This window comes from Engraulis encrasicolus, chromosome 13 (assembly GCF_034702125.1).
Source record: "Engraulis encrasicolus isolate BLACKSEA-1 chromosome 13, IST_EnEncr_1.0, whole genome shotgun sequence".
NCBI classification, from domain to species: domain Eukaryota; kingdom Metazoa; phylum Chordata; class Actinopteri; order Clupeiformes; family Engraulidae; genus Engraulis; species Engraulis encrasicolus.
The window spans coordinates 54,963,895-54,979,899 of record NC_085869.1 but is presented as its reverse complement, the minus strand read 5'-3'; the positions used below and the strand labels follow the sequence as shown (position 1 = coordinate 54,979,899).

The 16,005-nt window shown below is 44.2% G+C and overlaps 4 protein-coding genes across 8 annotated transcripts; all 4 read right to left on the bottom strand.

Moving 5' to 3' along the window:
* Positions 1–225: 225 nt before the first annotated feature.
* On the bottom strand, positions 226–2,537 carry LOC134461885 (NAD(P)H dehydrogenase [quinone] 1-like). 2 transcript variants are annotated; one of them, XM_063214725.1, is made up of 6 exons: positions 2,456–2,537; positions 2,159–2,326; positions 1,766–1,896; positions 1,209–1,322; positions 920–1,021; positions 226–590 (listed from the first exon to the last, which is right to left on the bottom strand). In XM_063214725.1, exons 1-6 carry the CDS (start codon positions 2,457–2,459, stop codon positions 276–278), a joined length of 834 nt encoding a protein of 277 aa, XP_063070795.1. In that variant the 5' UTR covers positions 2,460–2,537; the 3' UTR covers positions 226–275. The 2 variants fall into 2 exon arrangements, with proteins under 2 accessions (XP_063070795.1, XP_063070796.1); XM_063214726.1 differs by having other exon boundaries at positions 2,159–2,323; positions 2,456–2,477.
* Positions 2,538–4,000: 1,463 nt separating this feature from the next.
* Positions 4,001–6,526, bottom strand: LOC134461883 (NAD(P)H dehydrogenase [quinone] 1-like). 2 transcript variants are annotated; one of them, XM_063214723.1, is made up of 6 exons: positions 6,414–6,526; positions 6,123–6,290; positions 5,552–5,682; positions 4,913–5,026; positions 4,617–4,718; positions 4,001–4,365 (listed from the first exon to the last, which is right to left on the bottom strand). In XM_063214723.1, exons 1-6 carry the CDS (start codon positions 6,415–6,417, stop codon positions 4,051–4,053), a joined length of 834 nt encoding a protein of 277 aa, XP_063070793.1. In that variant the 5' UTR covers positions 6,418–6,526; the 3' UTR covers positions 4,001–4,050. The 2 variants fall into 2 exon arrangements, with proteins under 2 accessions (XP_063070793.1, XP_063070794.1); XM_063214724.1 differs by having other exon boundaries at positions 6,123–6,287; positions 6,414–6,496.
* Positions 6,527–7,940: 1,414 nt separating this feature from the next.
* Positions 7,941–10,908, bottom strand: LOC134461882 (NAD(P)H dehydrogenase [quinone] 1-like). 2 transcript variants are annotated; one of them, XM_063214721.1, is made up of 6 exons: positions 10,810–10,908; positions 10,524–10,691; positions 10,130–10,260; positions 9,507–9,620; positions 8,543–8,644; positions 7,941–8,305 (listed from the first exon to the last, which is right to left on the bottom strand). In XM_063214721.1, the coding sequence occupies exons 1-6, from the start codon at positions 10,811–10,813 to the stop codon at positions 7,991–7,993; spliced, it is 834 nt and encodes a 277-aa protein (XP_063070791.1). In that variant the 5' UTR covers positions 10,814–10,908; the 3' UTR covers positions 7,941–7,990. The 2 variants fall into 2 exon arrangements, with proteins under 2 accessions (XP_063070791.1, XP_063070792.1); XM_063214722.1 differs by having other exon boundaries at positions 10,524–10,688; positions 10,810–10,873.
* A 2,166-nt stretch (positions 10,909–13,074) lies between these two features.
* LOC134461881 (NAD(P)H dehydrogenase [quinone] 1-like) lies at positions 13,075–15,791 on the bottom strand. Of its 2 annotated transcripts, none has more exons than XM_063214719.1 (6): positions 15,742–15,791; positions 15,324–15,491; positions 14,708–14,838; positions 14,218–14,331; positions 13,834–13,935; positions 13,075–13,438 (listed from the first exon to the last, which is right to left on the bottom strand). In XM_063214719.1, exons 1-6 carry the CDS (start codon positions 15,743–15,745, stop codon positions 13,124–13,126), a joined length of 834 nt encoding a protein of 277 aa, XP_063070789.1. In that variant the 5' UTR covers positions 15,746–15,791; the 3' UTR covers positions 13,075–13,123. The 2 variants fall into 2 exon arrangements, with proteins under 2 accessions (XP_063070789.1, XP_063070790.1); XM_063214720.1 differs by having other exon boundaries at positions 15,324–15,488.
* Between the last annotated feature and the right edge of the window lie 214 nt (positions 15,792–16,005).

Genomic DNA, 16,005 nt, shown 5'->3' with positions numbered 1-16,005 from the left:
GGCCCCTTTAGGCTTTAGAGCTGAAAGGTTCACAGCTTTTCCATATAATAAGGTCAGGATTTACAGCCAAAGCTGCTGTGCATTTAAATCGCCTTTGAACATAAATATCCTTGTCAGCAGTCTTGTACGAATTTGTTTTTGGTCCGACACTTAAAAGCATGCCTCCAATTACCACCATAAACACAAATCACACTCCAAAGTGACAACACTAGCACACATGAAAACTGAGTTTCACAATTCATCTTTTATTAGCAGAACTAAGAGGCAACATGGCCTCATGCTGAGCTGAGACACAGGGTGGGCCTGAACTGGTTGTTGGGAGGAAGGGGTTTTCCAAGATGGTGGCCCACGGTCAGGCCGTATTCAGCCTCTGCCTGCTTCTCCTTCACCTCACTCTTGAGCTGGAAGCCGCTGCTGGTGTCGAAGCTGTCCGAGGGGGTGAAGGACAGCGGCGTCTCACTCAGCAGGCCCGGGAGGCGTTTGCGCCAGCCCTCCAACACACTGCTGCGGCCCTCGGCCGTGATGTGCGGCGGGGCCCAGAAGATCTGTGGGGCCAGGACCTGGAAGCCACAGTAGTAGAGGATGCCATTCTGGAGAAAAGGAAACCGTTTAATTAGCAAGTGACCACGATCGACCTTATTGCCTAGTTATAAGGGCAATGCCATTACTCTTTGGGTAGCAGTTGCTAGGCCTAGGGCCAAATCATTCAGAAGGGCTATGGTTGGCCCAACTGGAAATAGCTGACAGAAAATGCTGTGGTAATACACAAAAAAGTTTAAACTCAATTTGATGAGGTCAGTTTAAGTCAAGAATTGATTGTTTACCTTTGCCATTTCAGCAGCTATGGCCATATCATGGCCAATTAAGTCAAGAAAGTCAGTCCTGCCAAATAAACTCCTGTATTGGTCATGTGTAGTACCTGAATTGGCCACAGTGTGACGTTCATATCCCCATTGATTCCATTAGAGTTGAACATGGACTCCTGGGAGCCAGTGGTGAAAGACAGCATAGCAAGCTTTTCCTACAAGAAAGACACATGCAAATATTAAAATCTGTCCGAATGACAAAAGACTAATATGAAAGTTTAAAAACAGAGCAGGGCCAGATATGCCACCATTTAATTATGCATATTGTTAAGCTACCTTTGAAATTATAGCAGCCAAAATGTTATAATGAGAACAGGACAGTAAAAAGGGAATGAGCTATACCTTGAAGGGTCCCTGACTGTAGCGTTTCTCCGGTGTGTAGGCAAAGCCTTGTGTGAGGACACGATCAATCCAACCCTTCATGATGGCTGGCATGGAGAACCAGTACATCGGAAACTGCAGGGGCAAAAAAAAAAAAAAAAAGTTCTTAAGAGGCAATTTACCAGTGCTCTCCTCCATGACACAGGTTCCGAGTACGCTACCATTGATACTACGGTTTGGGGCTGACCCCCTTCACGGCTGAGGCATAAGTGAAATTTCATTGCATGCAGTGACCATTGTGCTGTGGAGTGCTAGGTCACACTTGCTACATTTAATTCAGAATTAATTCACTTTAATTATAAATAAATCTTAATTACACCTTGAAAACGTCATGTAAACAGTTCTTAATTCTGAATTAAATTAAAGATAGAAAGAAACTCGATGGAACTGCTTGATTGAATTATTAATTCGGAATTAAAACAATCATGCAAACGTAGCAAATAAACAAGTCTCCCAGGCGGGCTTGCCTTCATTCAGCTGCGAACGTTTATAGTAATCAACTTATCCTAAGACTGCACCTGGAAGATGATTAGATCAGCCTCTGACACCTTCTTGTGCTCTTCCACCAGGTCGGCACTCAGGCGGTTTTCCTCCCAGGCCACCTTGGTCTCCTCTCCATACCGGAAGTGATCAGCATTCTTCAGCTCACCTGAAACAGGTAGTTGAAGAGAAGGCAGATAGTTTATAATTGCAAGAGGAATTAAGAAAGTATGAGTCATGACTGGTGAAATAAAAAGGCTCATGCTTGGAACAAATTCAACCACTGTTAAGTAATTGCACCACATACACAATTAATCCATTCTAAACTTGATTCATTTACTCAAGTTCACCGGCCTACTTTTTGGTTCACTCATGAGACAATAGCGTATAGCATTATTACACTAAACACAGTATGCTCAAGGCAAACTGACCAGTAATGTCTTCCTTGGTGGCTGTGGCTTTAAAGCCCATGGCATACAGGTCTGACACGACCACCTTGTAGCCCTGGGCAGTCAGTAGCTCCACTGCAGCATCCTTGGCAGCTGCATTGAAGGAGCCAGCACTTTGGTGGGCATACACAATCAACACGTTCTTACCTGCTGGAGGAGGCAACAAACACACAAAAACAAAATTAAAATCAAAAATGTCACAAAACCAAACCAAACCAAATACAGAAGGTTGCTAGGTTGCTTGTTAATGATGCTATCAGAAAGTCCACGGTTTCTTACCCATCTTGCTATAAAGTGGAGAGACCAGCTGCAGTGCCCAACACTGCCAAGGGTGTCCTTTTAAACCGTTTCACTCAGCTGATAATCAATTAACAATCAAGAGGTTAAATGCCTTACCTCATTTTCAGGTGTCAGTGTAATGAGGAATTCTTACCAATAGGAGGTCCCCAGAGCCCTCTATAGGGGAGATGGGCGCACTCATTGGTCGTCCAATTTGGAAAAGACGAGGTGACGTTCATGATAAATTGACTCCACCTGTGCGTGGAGATTAGTAATTTGTCATCACTCAATTTATCTGGTTAATGATTCTAACAGCAACTTAAGGCTATCGTCAGTAATTTTCATTGCAATTAGGTGGACAAGGTTTCCACTACTCTATTTGCTTGTTCGAAATTGAGGTACATACTTAATAATTTGCATGTCCTTTGATACTGTGAATCTATTCTTGCAGTAACTCAATTTATCTTTAACTAGAAATGCACTCGGAGTGCAGACATCTGCCAAGGAAGCCGTTTCATGGAATAGTTGACTATTACACCCATTTTTTTCAAATCTTTTTGTTTTTGGGAAGTGAATGTCAAATTTGGCCCTATCCCACAGTGGTGAAGAATTTTACATCCTGGATCCACATCATGATCCGGAACACATCCAAAATTGAATCACCTGTTCCTTTAGTCATTTCCAACAACTCCACAAAATGTCATCCAAATCCATTCATGACGGAGTTATCCTGCTGACAAACGGACAAACCAATGCGACCAAAAACAACCTCCTTGGCAGAGATAATGGTCACAGCATCTTGGCAAAACATTATCAATTTATCAATCAACACCTTTCCACTCAGGGCTCTCAAGTTTTGACCAGAGTTGGGATTAAGATATTTTATCTAGGGTTAAGCTCACTGGGGTACTGACGGCACACCACCACCATCAGTGCTCAGGCCAAGTCTTAGCAGGCTGGCAAGCCTACTTCACTATATTGAATGATTCAGAACTAACAGTTGGTCTTGATAAGTTTGGAACACTGCTTGGGTTAATCATATATATATAAAAAAAAAAAAGTCAGGTAAACTCAGTCAAAAATATCTATGCAACAGGGTTAGCACAAGTTTGACATTTAGGGAAAAATGGGGACACAGTAGGAAATGTTGGAAAGTCAAAATTGGGCCGGCATACACAGGAGGGAGAATTGAGTGGAGGGGAAGGCTAAATGGGTCACTCCCAAAGTGTGAGACTTGAGAACCCCATTATCTCTGGACAGCTAGGGTCATTGTAGTACCTTGACAACTTGCATGAGCTTTGACAAGAGCACATCAAAATGGAAGATGTGCATTTATACCGTTACACATCATTCCATTTGATTACTCAGAACTGCTCGTGAAAGCACAAAGTTTTTGGGCTGAGAGCCAATAGTTCAAGAGATAAAGGACACTGATTGAAGTGTGCCTGTGAACGTCAAGACAAGAGTTCAATTCTCGGTCAGCAGTCTAGACTTTCTGGCATGGCATTTAAAAGCATGCCTCCAATAACCAAGCACAAAATAACGTAGTTTTACAATCCATCTTTTATTAGCAGAACTAAAAAGGCAACATGGGCTCATGCTGAGCTGAGACACAGGGTGGGCCTGAACTGGTTGTTGGGAGGAAGGGGTTTTCCAAGATGGTGGCCCACGGTCAGGCCGTATTCAGCCTCTGCCTGCTTCTCCTTCACCTCACTCTTGAGCTGGAAGCCGCTGCTAGTGTCGAAGCTATCCGAGGGGGTGAAGGACAGCGGCGTCTCACTCAGCAGGCCCGGGAGGCGTTTGCGCCAGCCCTCCAACATGCTGCTGCGGCCCTCGGCCGTGATGTGCGGCGGGGCCCAGAAGATCTGTGGGGCCAGGACCTGGAAGCCACAGTAGTACAGAATGCCATTCTGGAGAAAAGGAAACGTTTAATTAGCAAGCGACCACGATCCACCTTACAGTTACAAGGGCAATGCCATTACTGTTTGTTAGTGCTAAGTCACTCAGATGAGCTATGGGTGGTCTAACTGAACCTAGCAGATAGGAAATGCTGTGGTATCGCACAAAAAAACCCCTTTATTTGGCAGGACTGAGGATTCTGACAAACGACATTAAGATTAAGTCCCCTCTATTAGCTGGCTTGGATGGTTATGTGCAGTACCTGAATTGGCCACAGGGTGACATTCATATCCCCATTGATTCCATTAGAGTTGAACATGGACTCCTGGGAGCCAGTGGTGAAAGACAGCATAGCAAGCTTCTCCTACAAGAAAGACGCATCACATGCAAATATTTAAATCTGTCCAAATGACAAAGGACTGATATGCAAGTTTAAAAATACAGAGCAGGGCCAGATATGCCACCATTTAATTATGCATATTGTTAAGCTACCGTTGAAATTATAGCAGCCAAAATGTTGTAATGAGAACAGGACAGTAAAAAGGGAATGAGCTATACCTTGAAGGGTCCCTGACTGTAGCGTTTCTCCGGTGTGTAGGCAAAGCCTTGTGTGAGGACACGATCAATCCAACCCTTCATGATGGCTGGCATAGAGAACCAGTACATCGGAAACTGCATGGAGGGGGGAAAAAAAATCCTTAAGAGGCAATTTACCAGTCCTGCTGTGTCCCATGACAGAGGTACCCTGAACATGCTACAACTGAGGCGGTATTGGGGCTGACCCCTTGCACAGGTAACCTAGTTCTCACACAGATCCCAAAGTTCAACAAAGATACACGAAGGGTCTGCGCGAGAGCTAGGCCATTGCATGGGTGAGGCATACGTGTAACTACATTGCATGCAGTGAGCATTGTGCTGTGCAATGCTGAGTCACAATGACCATGTTTACATGAAGTTTTTAATTTCAAATTAATAATTCAGAATTAAATAGTTAAGTAGAGTTTGCTTTAATCTTTCATTTAATTCCAAATTGTGAAGCATTTACATGACGTTTCAAAACAGAATTGAGCTTTATTCAGAATTAAGTGACTTAATTCCGAATTACATGAGTCGTGTAAACATAGCAAATGACAAGTGGGAGTTTCCCTAGGTAAGCCTGCAAACGCTTGTTGTAATCAACTTATCAGAGCACTGCACCTGGAAGATAACGAGATCAGCCTCTGCCACCTTCTTGTGCTCTTCCACCAGATCGGCACTCAGGCGGTTTTCCTCCCAGGCCACCTTGGTCTCCTCTCCATACCGGAAGTGCTCAGCATTCTTCAGCTCACCTGAAACAGGTAGTTGAAGAGAAGGCAGACAGTTTATAATTGCAAGAGGAATTAAGAAAGTATGAGTCATGACTGGTGAAATAAAAAAGGCTCATGCCTATAACAAATTCAACCACTGTTAAGCAGAGGCGCATCTTGCCACCAGGCAAGGCAGGCAGCCGCTTAGAGCCCCCAAGCCCCTAGATAGTGAATAAAAGCCCATATTTTATTAAAGTAGCTGTGATTTTGGTGCATATGTTCATTTTTTTGCATTTTCGCTTGGGGCCCCACCTGGACCTAGAATCGCCTCTGCTTTTAAGTAATTGCACCACATACACAGTTAATCCATTTTAACTTGATTAATTTACTCAAGTTCACCGGCCTACTTTTTGGTTCACACATGAGAGACAATAGCGTATAGCATTATTGCGCTAAACACAATATGCTCAAGGCAAACTGACCGGTAATGTCTTCCTTGGTGGCTGTGGCTTTAAAGCCCATGGCATACAGGTCTGACAAGACCACCTTGTAGCCCTGGGCAGTCAGCAGCTCCACTGTTGCATCCTTGGCAGCTGCATTGAAGGAGCCAGCACTTTGGTGGGCATACACAATCAACACGTTCTTACCTGCTGGAGGAGGAAACAAACACACAAAAACAAAATTAAAATAAAAAAGTCATAAAACTAAACCAAATACAGAAGCTTGCTAGGTTGCTTGTTAATGCTGCTATCAGAAATTCCACAGTTTCTTACCCATCTTGCTACAAAGTGGATAGACCAGCTGCAGTGCCCAATATTGCCAAGGGTGTCCTTTTAAACCGTTTCACTCAGCTGATAATCAATTAACAATCAAGTGGTTAAATGCCTTACCTCATATTCGGGTGTCAGTGTAATGAGGAATTGTTACCAATAGGAGGTCCCCAGAGTCCTCTATAGGGGAGATGGGCGCACTCATTGGTCGTCCAATTTGGAAAAGACGAGGTGACGTTCATGATAAATTGACTCCACCTGTGCGTGGAGATTAGCAATTTGTCATCACTCAATTTATCTGGTTAATGATTCTAACAGTAATTTAAGGCTATGGTTAGTAATTTTCATTGCAATTAGGTGGACAAGGTTTCCACTACTCTATTTGCTTGTTTGAAATTGAGGTACATACTAAATAATTTGCATGTCCTTTGATACTGTGATTCCATTCTTGCAGTAACTCAATTTATCTTTAACTAGAAATGCGCTCAGAGTGCAGACCTCTGCCAAGGAAGCCGTTTCATAGAACAGTTGACCATTACACCCATTTTTTCCCAAATCTTTTTGTTTTTGGGAAGTGAATGTCAAATTTGGCCCTATCCCGCAGTGGTGAAGAATTTTACACACTGGATTCACATCATGATCCGGAACACATCCAAAATTTAATCACCTGTTCCTTTAGTCATTTCCAAAATGTCATCCAAATCCGTTCATGACTGAGTTATCCTGACAGACAAACCAATGCGACCAAAAACAACCTCCTTGGCAGAGATAATGGTCACAGCATCTTGGCAAAACATCAATTTATCAATCAACACCTTTCCACTCGGGACTCTCAAGTTTTGACCAGAGTTGGGATTAAGATATTTCATCTAGGGTTAAGCTTACTGGGGTACTGACGGCACACCACCACCATCAGTGCTCAGGCCAAGTCTTAGCAGGCTGGCAAGCCTACTTCACTTTATTGAATGATTCAGAACTAACAACAGTTGGTCTTGATAAGTTTGGAACACTGCTTGGGTTGGTCATATATTTTTTTAAAAGTCAGGTCAACTTAGTCAAAAAAAAGCTATGCAACAGGGTTAGCACAAGTTTGACATTTAGGGAAAAATAGGGACACAGTAGGAAATGTTGGAAAGTCAAAATTGGGCCGGCATACACAGGAGGGAGAATTGAGTGGAGGGGAAGGCTAAATGAGTCTCACTCCCAAAGTGTGAGACTTGAGAACCCCATTATCTCTGGACAGCTAGGGTCATTGTAGTACCTTGACAACTTGCATGAGCTTTGACAAGAGCACATCAAAATGGAAGATGTGCATTTATACCTTTACACATTATTCCATTTGATTACTCAGAACTGCTCGTCAAAGCACAAAAAGTTTTTGGGCTGAGAGCCAGTAGTTCAAGAGATAAAGGACACTGATTGAAGTGTGCCTGTGAACTTCAAGACAAGAGTTCAATTCTCGGTCAGCAGTCTAGACTTTCTGGCATGGTATTTAAAAGCATGCCTCCAATAACCAAGCAAAGAATAACGTAGTTTTACAATCCATCTTTTATTAACAGAACTAAAAAGGCAACAAGGGCTCATGCTGAGCCGAGACACAGGGTGGGCCTGAACTGGTTGTTGGGAGGAAGGGGTTTTCCAAGATGGTGGCCCACGGTCAGGCCGTATTCAGCCTCTGCCTGCTTCTCCTTCACCTCACTCTTGAGCTGGAAGCCACTGCTGGTGTCGAAGCTGTCCGAGGGGGTGAATGACAGTGGCGTCTCACTCAGCAGGCCCGGGAGGCGTTTGCGCCAGCCGTCCAGCATGCTGCTGCGGCCCTCGGCTGTGATGTGCGGCGGGGCCCAGAAGATCTGTGGGGCCAGGACCTTGAAGCCACAGTAGTAGAGGATGCCATTCTGGAGAAAAGGAAACATTTAATTAGCAAGCGACCACGATCCACCTTACAGTTACAAGGGCAATGCCATTACTGTTTGTTAGTGCTAAATCACTCAGAAGAGCTATGGGTGGTCTAACTGAAAATAGCAGATAGGAAATGCAAAAAAACCCTTTATTTGGCAGGACTGATGTTTCTGACAAACAACATTTAAATTAAGTCCCCTCTATTAGCTGGCTTGGTTGGTCATGTGCAGTACCTGAATTGGCCACAGGGTGACATTCATATCCCCATTGATTCCATTAGAGTTGAACATAGATTCCTGGGAGCCAGTGGTGAAAGACAGCATAGCAAGCTTCTCCTACAAGAAAGACGCATCGCATGCAAATATTAAAATCTGTCTGACAAAAGACTGATATACATAAGTTTAAAAACAGAGCAGGGCCAGATATGCCACCAATTAATTATGCTTATTATATGGTTGTGACGTCATCTGTCGAATGCTCCATTCATTTCAACGGGGCTCCCCAACGTTCGGACGTCTGTTATTTTTCGATAACGGACGGGTTGGTCTATAACAGACCGCTGTCAAGGGCAACAAGACTTTTCACTGCTAAAGCGACTTTTCAACAAGACTCTAATCAGCTGCTGTGATAGACAGCACCCGTTGTCCTGGCTACCGCTGTCAATGGCAACAAGACGTTCACTGCTAAAGCCACTGGCTTGTATACAAGTCAGTGGCTAAAGCGAATGTTTCATATCACTCCGCAGGGGGTCCGGTCTTTTGTCACTCTAATCAGCTGCTGCGATAGACAACACCTGTTGTCCTGGCTAGCCTACCTAGCTGTTGCCTAGCGGTGTTCCACAACGGCACTGTTTTGTTTTGCGCAGCAACAATCTTAACATTAAATAGGTCTAAAGAAATGTCCCCGCATGTGTGAATCATTTAAGTATATCCATATAATAAGCGGGTTAACTTTCGGCGAGTCGGTCGCTTTGTGAAATAGCAGCACTTCAGAGAGAACAAGACCCCTCCGCTCCGCGTCGGGGTCTAAAGATTCTCTCTGTCGTGCTGCTATTCCACGGTAGCGACCTTCTCGCCGAACGTTAACCCTTACATAATGTTAAGCTACCTTTTTTTTACCCAGACCATTCATTTTATGGATTATAGCAGCCACAATGTCGTGATGAGAACAGGACAGTAAAAAGGGAATGAGCTATACCTTGAAGGGTCCCTGACTGTAGCGTTTCTCTGGTGTGTAGGCAAAGCCTTGTGTGAGGACACGATCAATCCAACCCTTCATGATGGCTGGCATGGAGAACCAGTACATCGGAAACTAGATGGAGGGGAAAAAAAATCCTTAAGAGGCAATTTACCAGTCCTGCTGTGTCCCATGACAGAGGTACCCTGAGCATGCTACAACTGAGGCAGTATTGGGGCTGACCCCTTGCACAGGTAACCTGGTTCTCACGCAGATCCCAAAGTTTAACGAAGATGCATGAGGGGTCTGCGCGAGTGCTAGGCTATTGCATGGGTGAGGCATACGTGTAACTTCATTGCATGCAGTGAGCATTGTGCAGTGCAATGCTGGGTCACAATGGCTAGGTTTACATGAAGTTTTTAACTCCGAATTAAACAGTTCAGTAGACTTTATTTTGATCTTTCATTTAATTCCAAACTAAAGCGTTTACATGACGTTTTCAAAACAGAATTGAGCTTTATTCAGAATTAAAGTGACTTCATTCCGAATTACATGGGTCATGTAAACATAGCAAATGACAAGTGGGAGTTTCCCTAGGTAAGCCTGCAAACGCTTGTTGTAATCAACTTATCAGAGCACTGCACCTGGAAGATAACAAGATCAGCCTCTGCCACCTTCTTGTGCTCTTCCACCAGATCGGCACTCAGGCGGTTTTCCTCCCAGGCCACCTTGGTCTCCTCTCCATACCGGAAGTGCTCAGCATTCTTCAGCTCACCTGAAACAGGTAGTTGAAGAGAAGGCAGACAGTTTATAATTACAAGAGGAATTAAGAAAGTATGAGTCATGACTATGGTGAAATAAAAAGGCTCATGCTTAGAACAAATTCAACCACTGTTAAGTAATTGCACCACATACACAATTTATCCATTTTAACTTGATTAATTTACTCAAGTTCACCGGCCTACTTTTTGGTTCACACATGAGACAATAGTGTATAGCATTATTACACTAAACACTATATGCTCAAGGCAAACTGACCGGTAATGTCTTCCTTGGTGGCTGTGGCTTTAAAGCCCATGGCATACAGGTCTGACACGACCACCTTGCAGCCCTGGGCAGTCAGCAGCTCCACTGTAACATCCTTGGCAGCCGCATTGAAGGAGCCAGCACTTTGGTGGGCATACACAATCAACACGTTCTTACCTGCTGGAGGAGGCAACAGACAAGACAGATAAAAAGCATACACCATAAAAACAAAACAAATAGAGAAATCTGCAAGGTTACTTCTTATTGAGCTGCTGCCAGAAACTCTGTTGCTACTTACCCATCCTGCTACAAAGTGGAGAGAAGAGCTGCAATAACAGCTGCAATGCCAAATACTGCCAAGGGTGTCCTTTTAAACCGGTTCACTTAGCTGATAACCAATTAACTATCAAGGGGTTAAATTGTCTACCACAGATTCAGGTGTCAAGTAGTGTAATGAGCAGGTGCTAACAATAGAGGTCACCAGACTCCACGATAGAGGAGATGGGCGCCGCGCACTCATTGGTTGTCCAATTCAGAGAAGACAAGGTGATAATGATAAATTGACTCCACTTGTTGTTGGTGGAGATCAGTAATTTGTCGTATCACTCAATGTATCTGTTTTATGATACTAACAGAAATGTAACACTAGGGTCAGTGATTTTCATTGCAAGTGGGCAAGCTTTCCATTACTCTCATTGCTTGTTCCAAATTGTGGTACTATAGCCACATACTATTACCAAAAAAAGTCAACACAGAAGAACTATCTCTGGGGGGAAATGCATTGGCCACGGTGTAGTACGGGGGCGTGGCCTGAGGACACGAGTGACTGGAAAATGAACTCCTTGCGCATGGTCAGTGGGATACAATAAGTGCATTCGATTTCACATCAACGCATGCATGCGCATTTAGACAGCAATGCACCCTGGATGAAAATGCTGCATGACGGTTAGATTTCCTGTCAAACTTCGAAATTTCGTCGACGTTGCGTTGACGAGGTGACATGTCACATGGTGTAAAACTATCGCGGGATGAATGCGGCTGCAGTCAGATCTTGCAACCTCTGCAGTTGCTTATCCCCTTCAACGCTCGTAGGCGGACTGCCTCCGAGGTCACGCGCCCATGAACTGGTTGGTCAACAACTCACTCACGTGTGTATATGAGTCTTGTCTCACACCCCTCCACAAATTTGCGCAGGTCCCGACTTCAGCTCCTCCTTACTGCCTGTCCCCCCACTCCTCACACGTGGTGTGTTAGTAGAGCAAACAGGTGCGAGCTCATCGTCTCGTTCATATTTGTGGCCGACTGCAAATGCGCTGTATTTAATAACAACCACATCGTGACAACAAGTTCTTGCTCACGTGCTTCCGTCAACGTTGGTCGACAGCATCAAAGTCGTATGGGCTTATTTTCTGTACTCCGCATAATCCGGAAACTCAAAAATATGCTGAAAGAGGATATCTGGTTGTCAGTGTTCAGTGTGTGGCCAAATTAACTGCAGCTGTTGGTCAGCAGTAATTGCTGGGGGTAATTAAGGACAGCTGACAAACATTCACGCCGTCCTATGACCTGTTCCACACTCCGACCCTAGCGGAAGTGGCATTGCACTTTACCATGCTTCCAAAACTGACCGAAGAATTGTACTCCCCTCGTTATCATTCCGTACTACGCTGTTATGACGTCAGTACACCCTCTTGTCTCAAGTCTCTTTGCTATTACCAACTTGCACGCCCTTTGATACTGTGGTTCCATCATTGCAACTCAATTTAATAATTTAATGGTAACAGCATCTTGGCAAAACATTATCACAATCAACACCTTTCCACTTGGGGCTCTCAAACTTTAACCCAAGTTTGGAGTAATATCTGGGCTTGATAAAGCTTACCGGGGTGCTGACACCCAGCACACCACCAATGCTTCTACTGCTCTGTCAATCCTCAGCCAGACCGACTTCGCTATAATGGATGATTCAAAAGTATAACAAAAGCAGCCGTGTGCCCGTTCACAAGTTAGCCCTGCCCCCCCAAAAAATCCAACTGAGCCATTAGGTCTTGTAACAGGTTTTCTTGATCAGTTTGGAACTTGTTAGGGAAGCCAAAGGAACATGTTGGGGAAAGGCAAAATTGGGCTGAGAAAAACACACAAGATCACGGTGTGTGTGGAGTGAGGGGCCAAAATGGGTCCCACTCCCAAAGTGTGAGGCTTGAGAACCCCATTCATTGTAGTACCATGTCATCATAGTACCATGACAACTTTCACAAGCTTTGACAGGATGGCTCTACAAATCATTGCAAGATCACGCCATAGGAAGATCTGGGTAATCATATACCTTAATCAATTTAGAACATTTGATTTCTCAGAACTGCTTGTGTAAGCACAAAGTTTTTTGGGCTAAGAGTCAGTAGTTCAAGAGATGAAGAACCCATGATTGAAATGTATGCCTTTGAGTGAGCTACAAGACAAGAGTTTTACATCTGCCAGCAGTCTAGGATTTTTGGCATGCCATTTAAAAGCATGCCTCCAACTACCACATTAAACACTACAAAGTGACAAATACTGAAGAACGTAGTTTCACAATCCATCTTTTATTAGCAGAACTAAGTGGCAACATGGGCTCATGCTGAGCTGAGACACAGGGTGGGCCTGAACTGGTTGTTGGGAGGAAGGGGTTTTCCAAGATGGTGGCCCACGGTCAGGCCGTATTCAGCCTCTGCCTGCTTCTCCTTCACCTCACTCTTGAGCTGGAAGCCACTGCTGGTGTCGAAGCTGTCCGAGGGGGTGAAGGACAACGGCGTCTCACTCAGCAGGCCAGGGAGGCGTTTACGCCAGCCCTCCAGCATGCTGCTGCGGCCCTTGGCCGTGATGTGTGGCGGGGCCCAGAAGATCTGTGGGGCCAGGACCTGGAAGCCACAGTAGTAGAGGATGCCATTCTGGAGACGGGGAAGGAGGGAAACGTTTGTTTGAAAATTACCTTTATGGAAATTGCCAAAACAGGTTAACAGCTGGGTTACAACGTCATCAGGTTCTCATGGCCAAAGCAATAGCATCTTGTGACTCAGTGCAAGGATGTCTGAAATAAGCCGCCAGTATTTGGGGGCTGCTCCAAATGAACACAAAATGCCAGTCGCACCCTGTGATGGAGTGACAATCACTAGGCTTGTGGGTGCTGACCATCACAGCTACGAGTCTGACTCTTTGGTGTTGGTGGTCAGAGCTCCACTTTGGTACCCCCAAAGGTCTGGGTTCGAGTCCTGACAGGGCAACTCTACTCCCTTTTCCTACAAACCCATTCCCATTAATGTTTGCCCAGACATAAGTGCAGTACCTGAATTGGCCACAGGGTGACGTTCATATCCCCATTGATTCCATTGGAGTTGAACATAGATTCCTGGGAGCCAGTGGTGAAAGACAGCATAGCCAGCTTCTCCTACAAGAAACAATACCATGGAAAACAAAAGCAGAACAAAATGCAAAGATCACAATATGGCCAGTGACCAGAAAAGGCCTTGGATACCCAATTAAAACTCCAGACAGGGCACCAATTAAAGTCTCACTTCCACCTCTTGGTAGACCCAAAACATTCAATTTTAGAAACCATAGCAGCCTCAATACTAGGAGAACCGGACAGTAAAAGAGAATGATCTACCTTTGCGTGAGCGACTTTGCACATCATGAAAAAGCGCGAAATAAAACATGCGCATCACTATACCCTGAAGAGTCCCTGACTGTAGCGTTTCTCCGGCGTGTAGGCAAAGCCTTGAGTGAGGACACGATCAATCCAACCCTTCATGATGGCTGGCATGGAGAACCAGTACATCGGGAACTGCAAATTTGAAGAAAAAAAAAAGTTAATACTAAACCAATGTTCGAGACATTGCCATCAGAATTACAGAGTGAAGGCCACTTGTGCTTCTGAAGGTCCACTTTAAACCCCTGGAGTTTTAATGTAGACTGATAAGTGCACAATCAAGCCAAGAGGAGCAGAGCATCTAGAGTTCTGTCATTCCTGAGACTCCACTTCTACAAGCATTTATAATTCAAGCATTCACTTTATAATTTGGTGTGTGTGGGGTGACACAGCGGGAGACTTGTGCTACCCTCACCCCATCTTTTTTTCCAAGGAATATAATGGCCATTGTACTATGGAGAGACTACTGACACTCCTGGACACTTTATATGAGAGAGAGCGAGCGAGAGACCTGGAAGATGATTAGATCAGCCTCTGCCACCTTCTTGTGCTCTTGCACCAGGTCGGCACTCAGGCGGTTTTCCTCCCAGGCCACCTTGGTCTCCTCTCCATACCTGAAGTGATCAGCATTCTTCAGCTCACCTGAAATTGGTAAATAGAGAAAGGAGAGAATGGAGTTGTTGCAAAACTGTGCATCCACCATTTTTGACTTTTCTTTATTGGAAATGAGGGACTGTTACAAAGTCCCAGCTTCTATGTGTGAAATCTTGCCATTCAAATATTTAACAATGTTTAACCCCAAATAAAAAGCATTTTGCAACACCATGGAATGCCCAATACAAAAAAAATGTCAATTTCCTACAATGGATATACACCGTTTTGCAAGGACACGCTTCAAATATACAGCAACAAGTCTGAGCTGAAATAACTGTGTAAATAAGGCCAAAGACTTGACAACCTTCTCCTACATACTTGGCAATACAGCAAGACAAGGACTGAGCCTCTTGTTATGGAACTAATGCCAAAAATCAATGCATGATACCAACTACGATGAAAGACTCTTGGAAATTTAACCACTACTTATATATGACTTAAAACATTGACAGAAATGCTCGAGGCAGACTCACCGGTAATGTCTTCCTTGGTGGCTGTGGCTTTAAAGCCCATGGCATACAGGTCTGACACGACCACCTTGTAGCCCTGGGCAGTCAGCAGCTCCACTGTAACATCCTTGGCAGCCGCATTGAAGGAGCCAGCACTTTGGTGGGCATACACAATCAACACATTCTTACCTGCTGAAACCAAGAAAAATTGAATGAAGTTATGTCATTTACAGGAACAGTAAGGTACAGTAGGCCTGATCTACTTGTCACCTTCAAGAGACCAAATCATTGCCTGCTGAAGAATATCACAGACAAAAAAAAGAAGTTAGTTAATGTTCTGTAATAAAAAAAATAAATAAAAATACAGCATGCCACACTACCCTCTAAGCTTATTGACAACCTGTTAGGAAGACAAAAGAAAAGAAAAAGCCGTCCTGCTTACCCATTTTGCTACAGCGTGGAGAGGAGATACCAGTTGCACTGCAGAACAACTTCTTCTTCTTCTTCTTCTTCTTCTTATTTGACTGGCGGTTGACAATGACTTCAGTGTATTACCGCCACCGCTAGACTGGAGTGTGGAACAGCAGTTGCCTTTTCTAAGCAAAACAAAAAAAAATTAAATGCGTCTAATCAGACCTGTATCTTTCAAAAAAGTAAACAAAAAGGGTAAAATATTTACATTGCTTCTTTGTAATATATTTTTTAA

Bases quoted from the DNA above. Each gene is read 5' to 3' on its own strand.
- LOC134461885 (XM_063214725.1), bottom strand. The intron at 1,897-2,158 runs GTCAGTTTGCCT...TACCTGTTTCAG, and splicing joins CACCAAGGAAGACATTACTG to GTGAGCTGAAGAATGCTGAT. The intron at 591-919 runs GTACTACACATG...CCTTTTCTCCAG, and splicing joins TCACACTGTGGCCAATTCAG to AATGGCATCCTCTACTACTG.
- LOC134461883 (XM_063214723.1), bottom strand. The intron at 5,027-5,551 runs GTGCAGTGCTCT...CCCTCCATGCAG, and splicing joins CTGATCTCGTTATCTTCCAG to TTTCCGATGTACTGGTTCTC. The intron at 4,719-4,912 runs GTATAGCTCATT...TCTTTCTTGTAG, and splicing joins ACAGTCAGGGACCCTTCAAG to GAGAAGCTTGCTATGCTGTC.
- LOC134461882 (XM_063214721.1), bottom strand. The intron at 8,645-9,506 runs GTATAGCTCATT...TCTTTCTTGTAG, and splicing joins ACAGTCAGGGACCCTTCAAG to GAGAAGCTTGCTATGCTGTC. The intron at 8,306-8,542 runs GTACTGCACATG...CCTTTTCTCCAG, and splicing joins TCACCCTGTGGCCAATTCAG to AATGGCATCCTCTACTACTG.
- LOC134461881 (XM_063214719.1), bottom strand. The intron at 14,332-14,707 runs GTCTCTCGCTCG...TCAAATTTGCAG, and splicing joins CTGATCTAATCATCTTCCAG to TTCCCGATGTACTGGTTCTC. The intron at 13,936-14,217 runs GTATAGTGATGC...TGTTTCTTGTAG, and splicing joins ACAGTCAGGGACTCTTCAGG to GAGAAGCTGGCTATGCTGTC.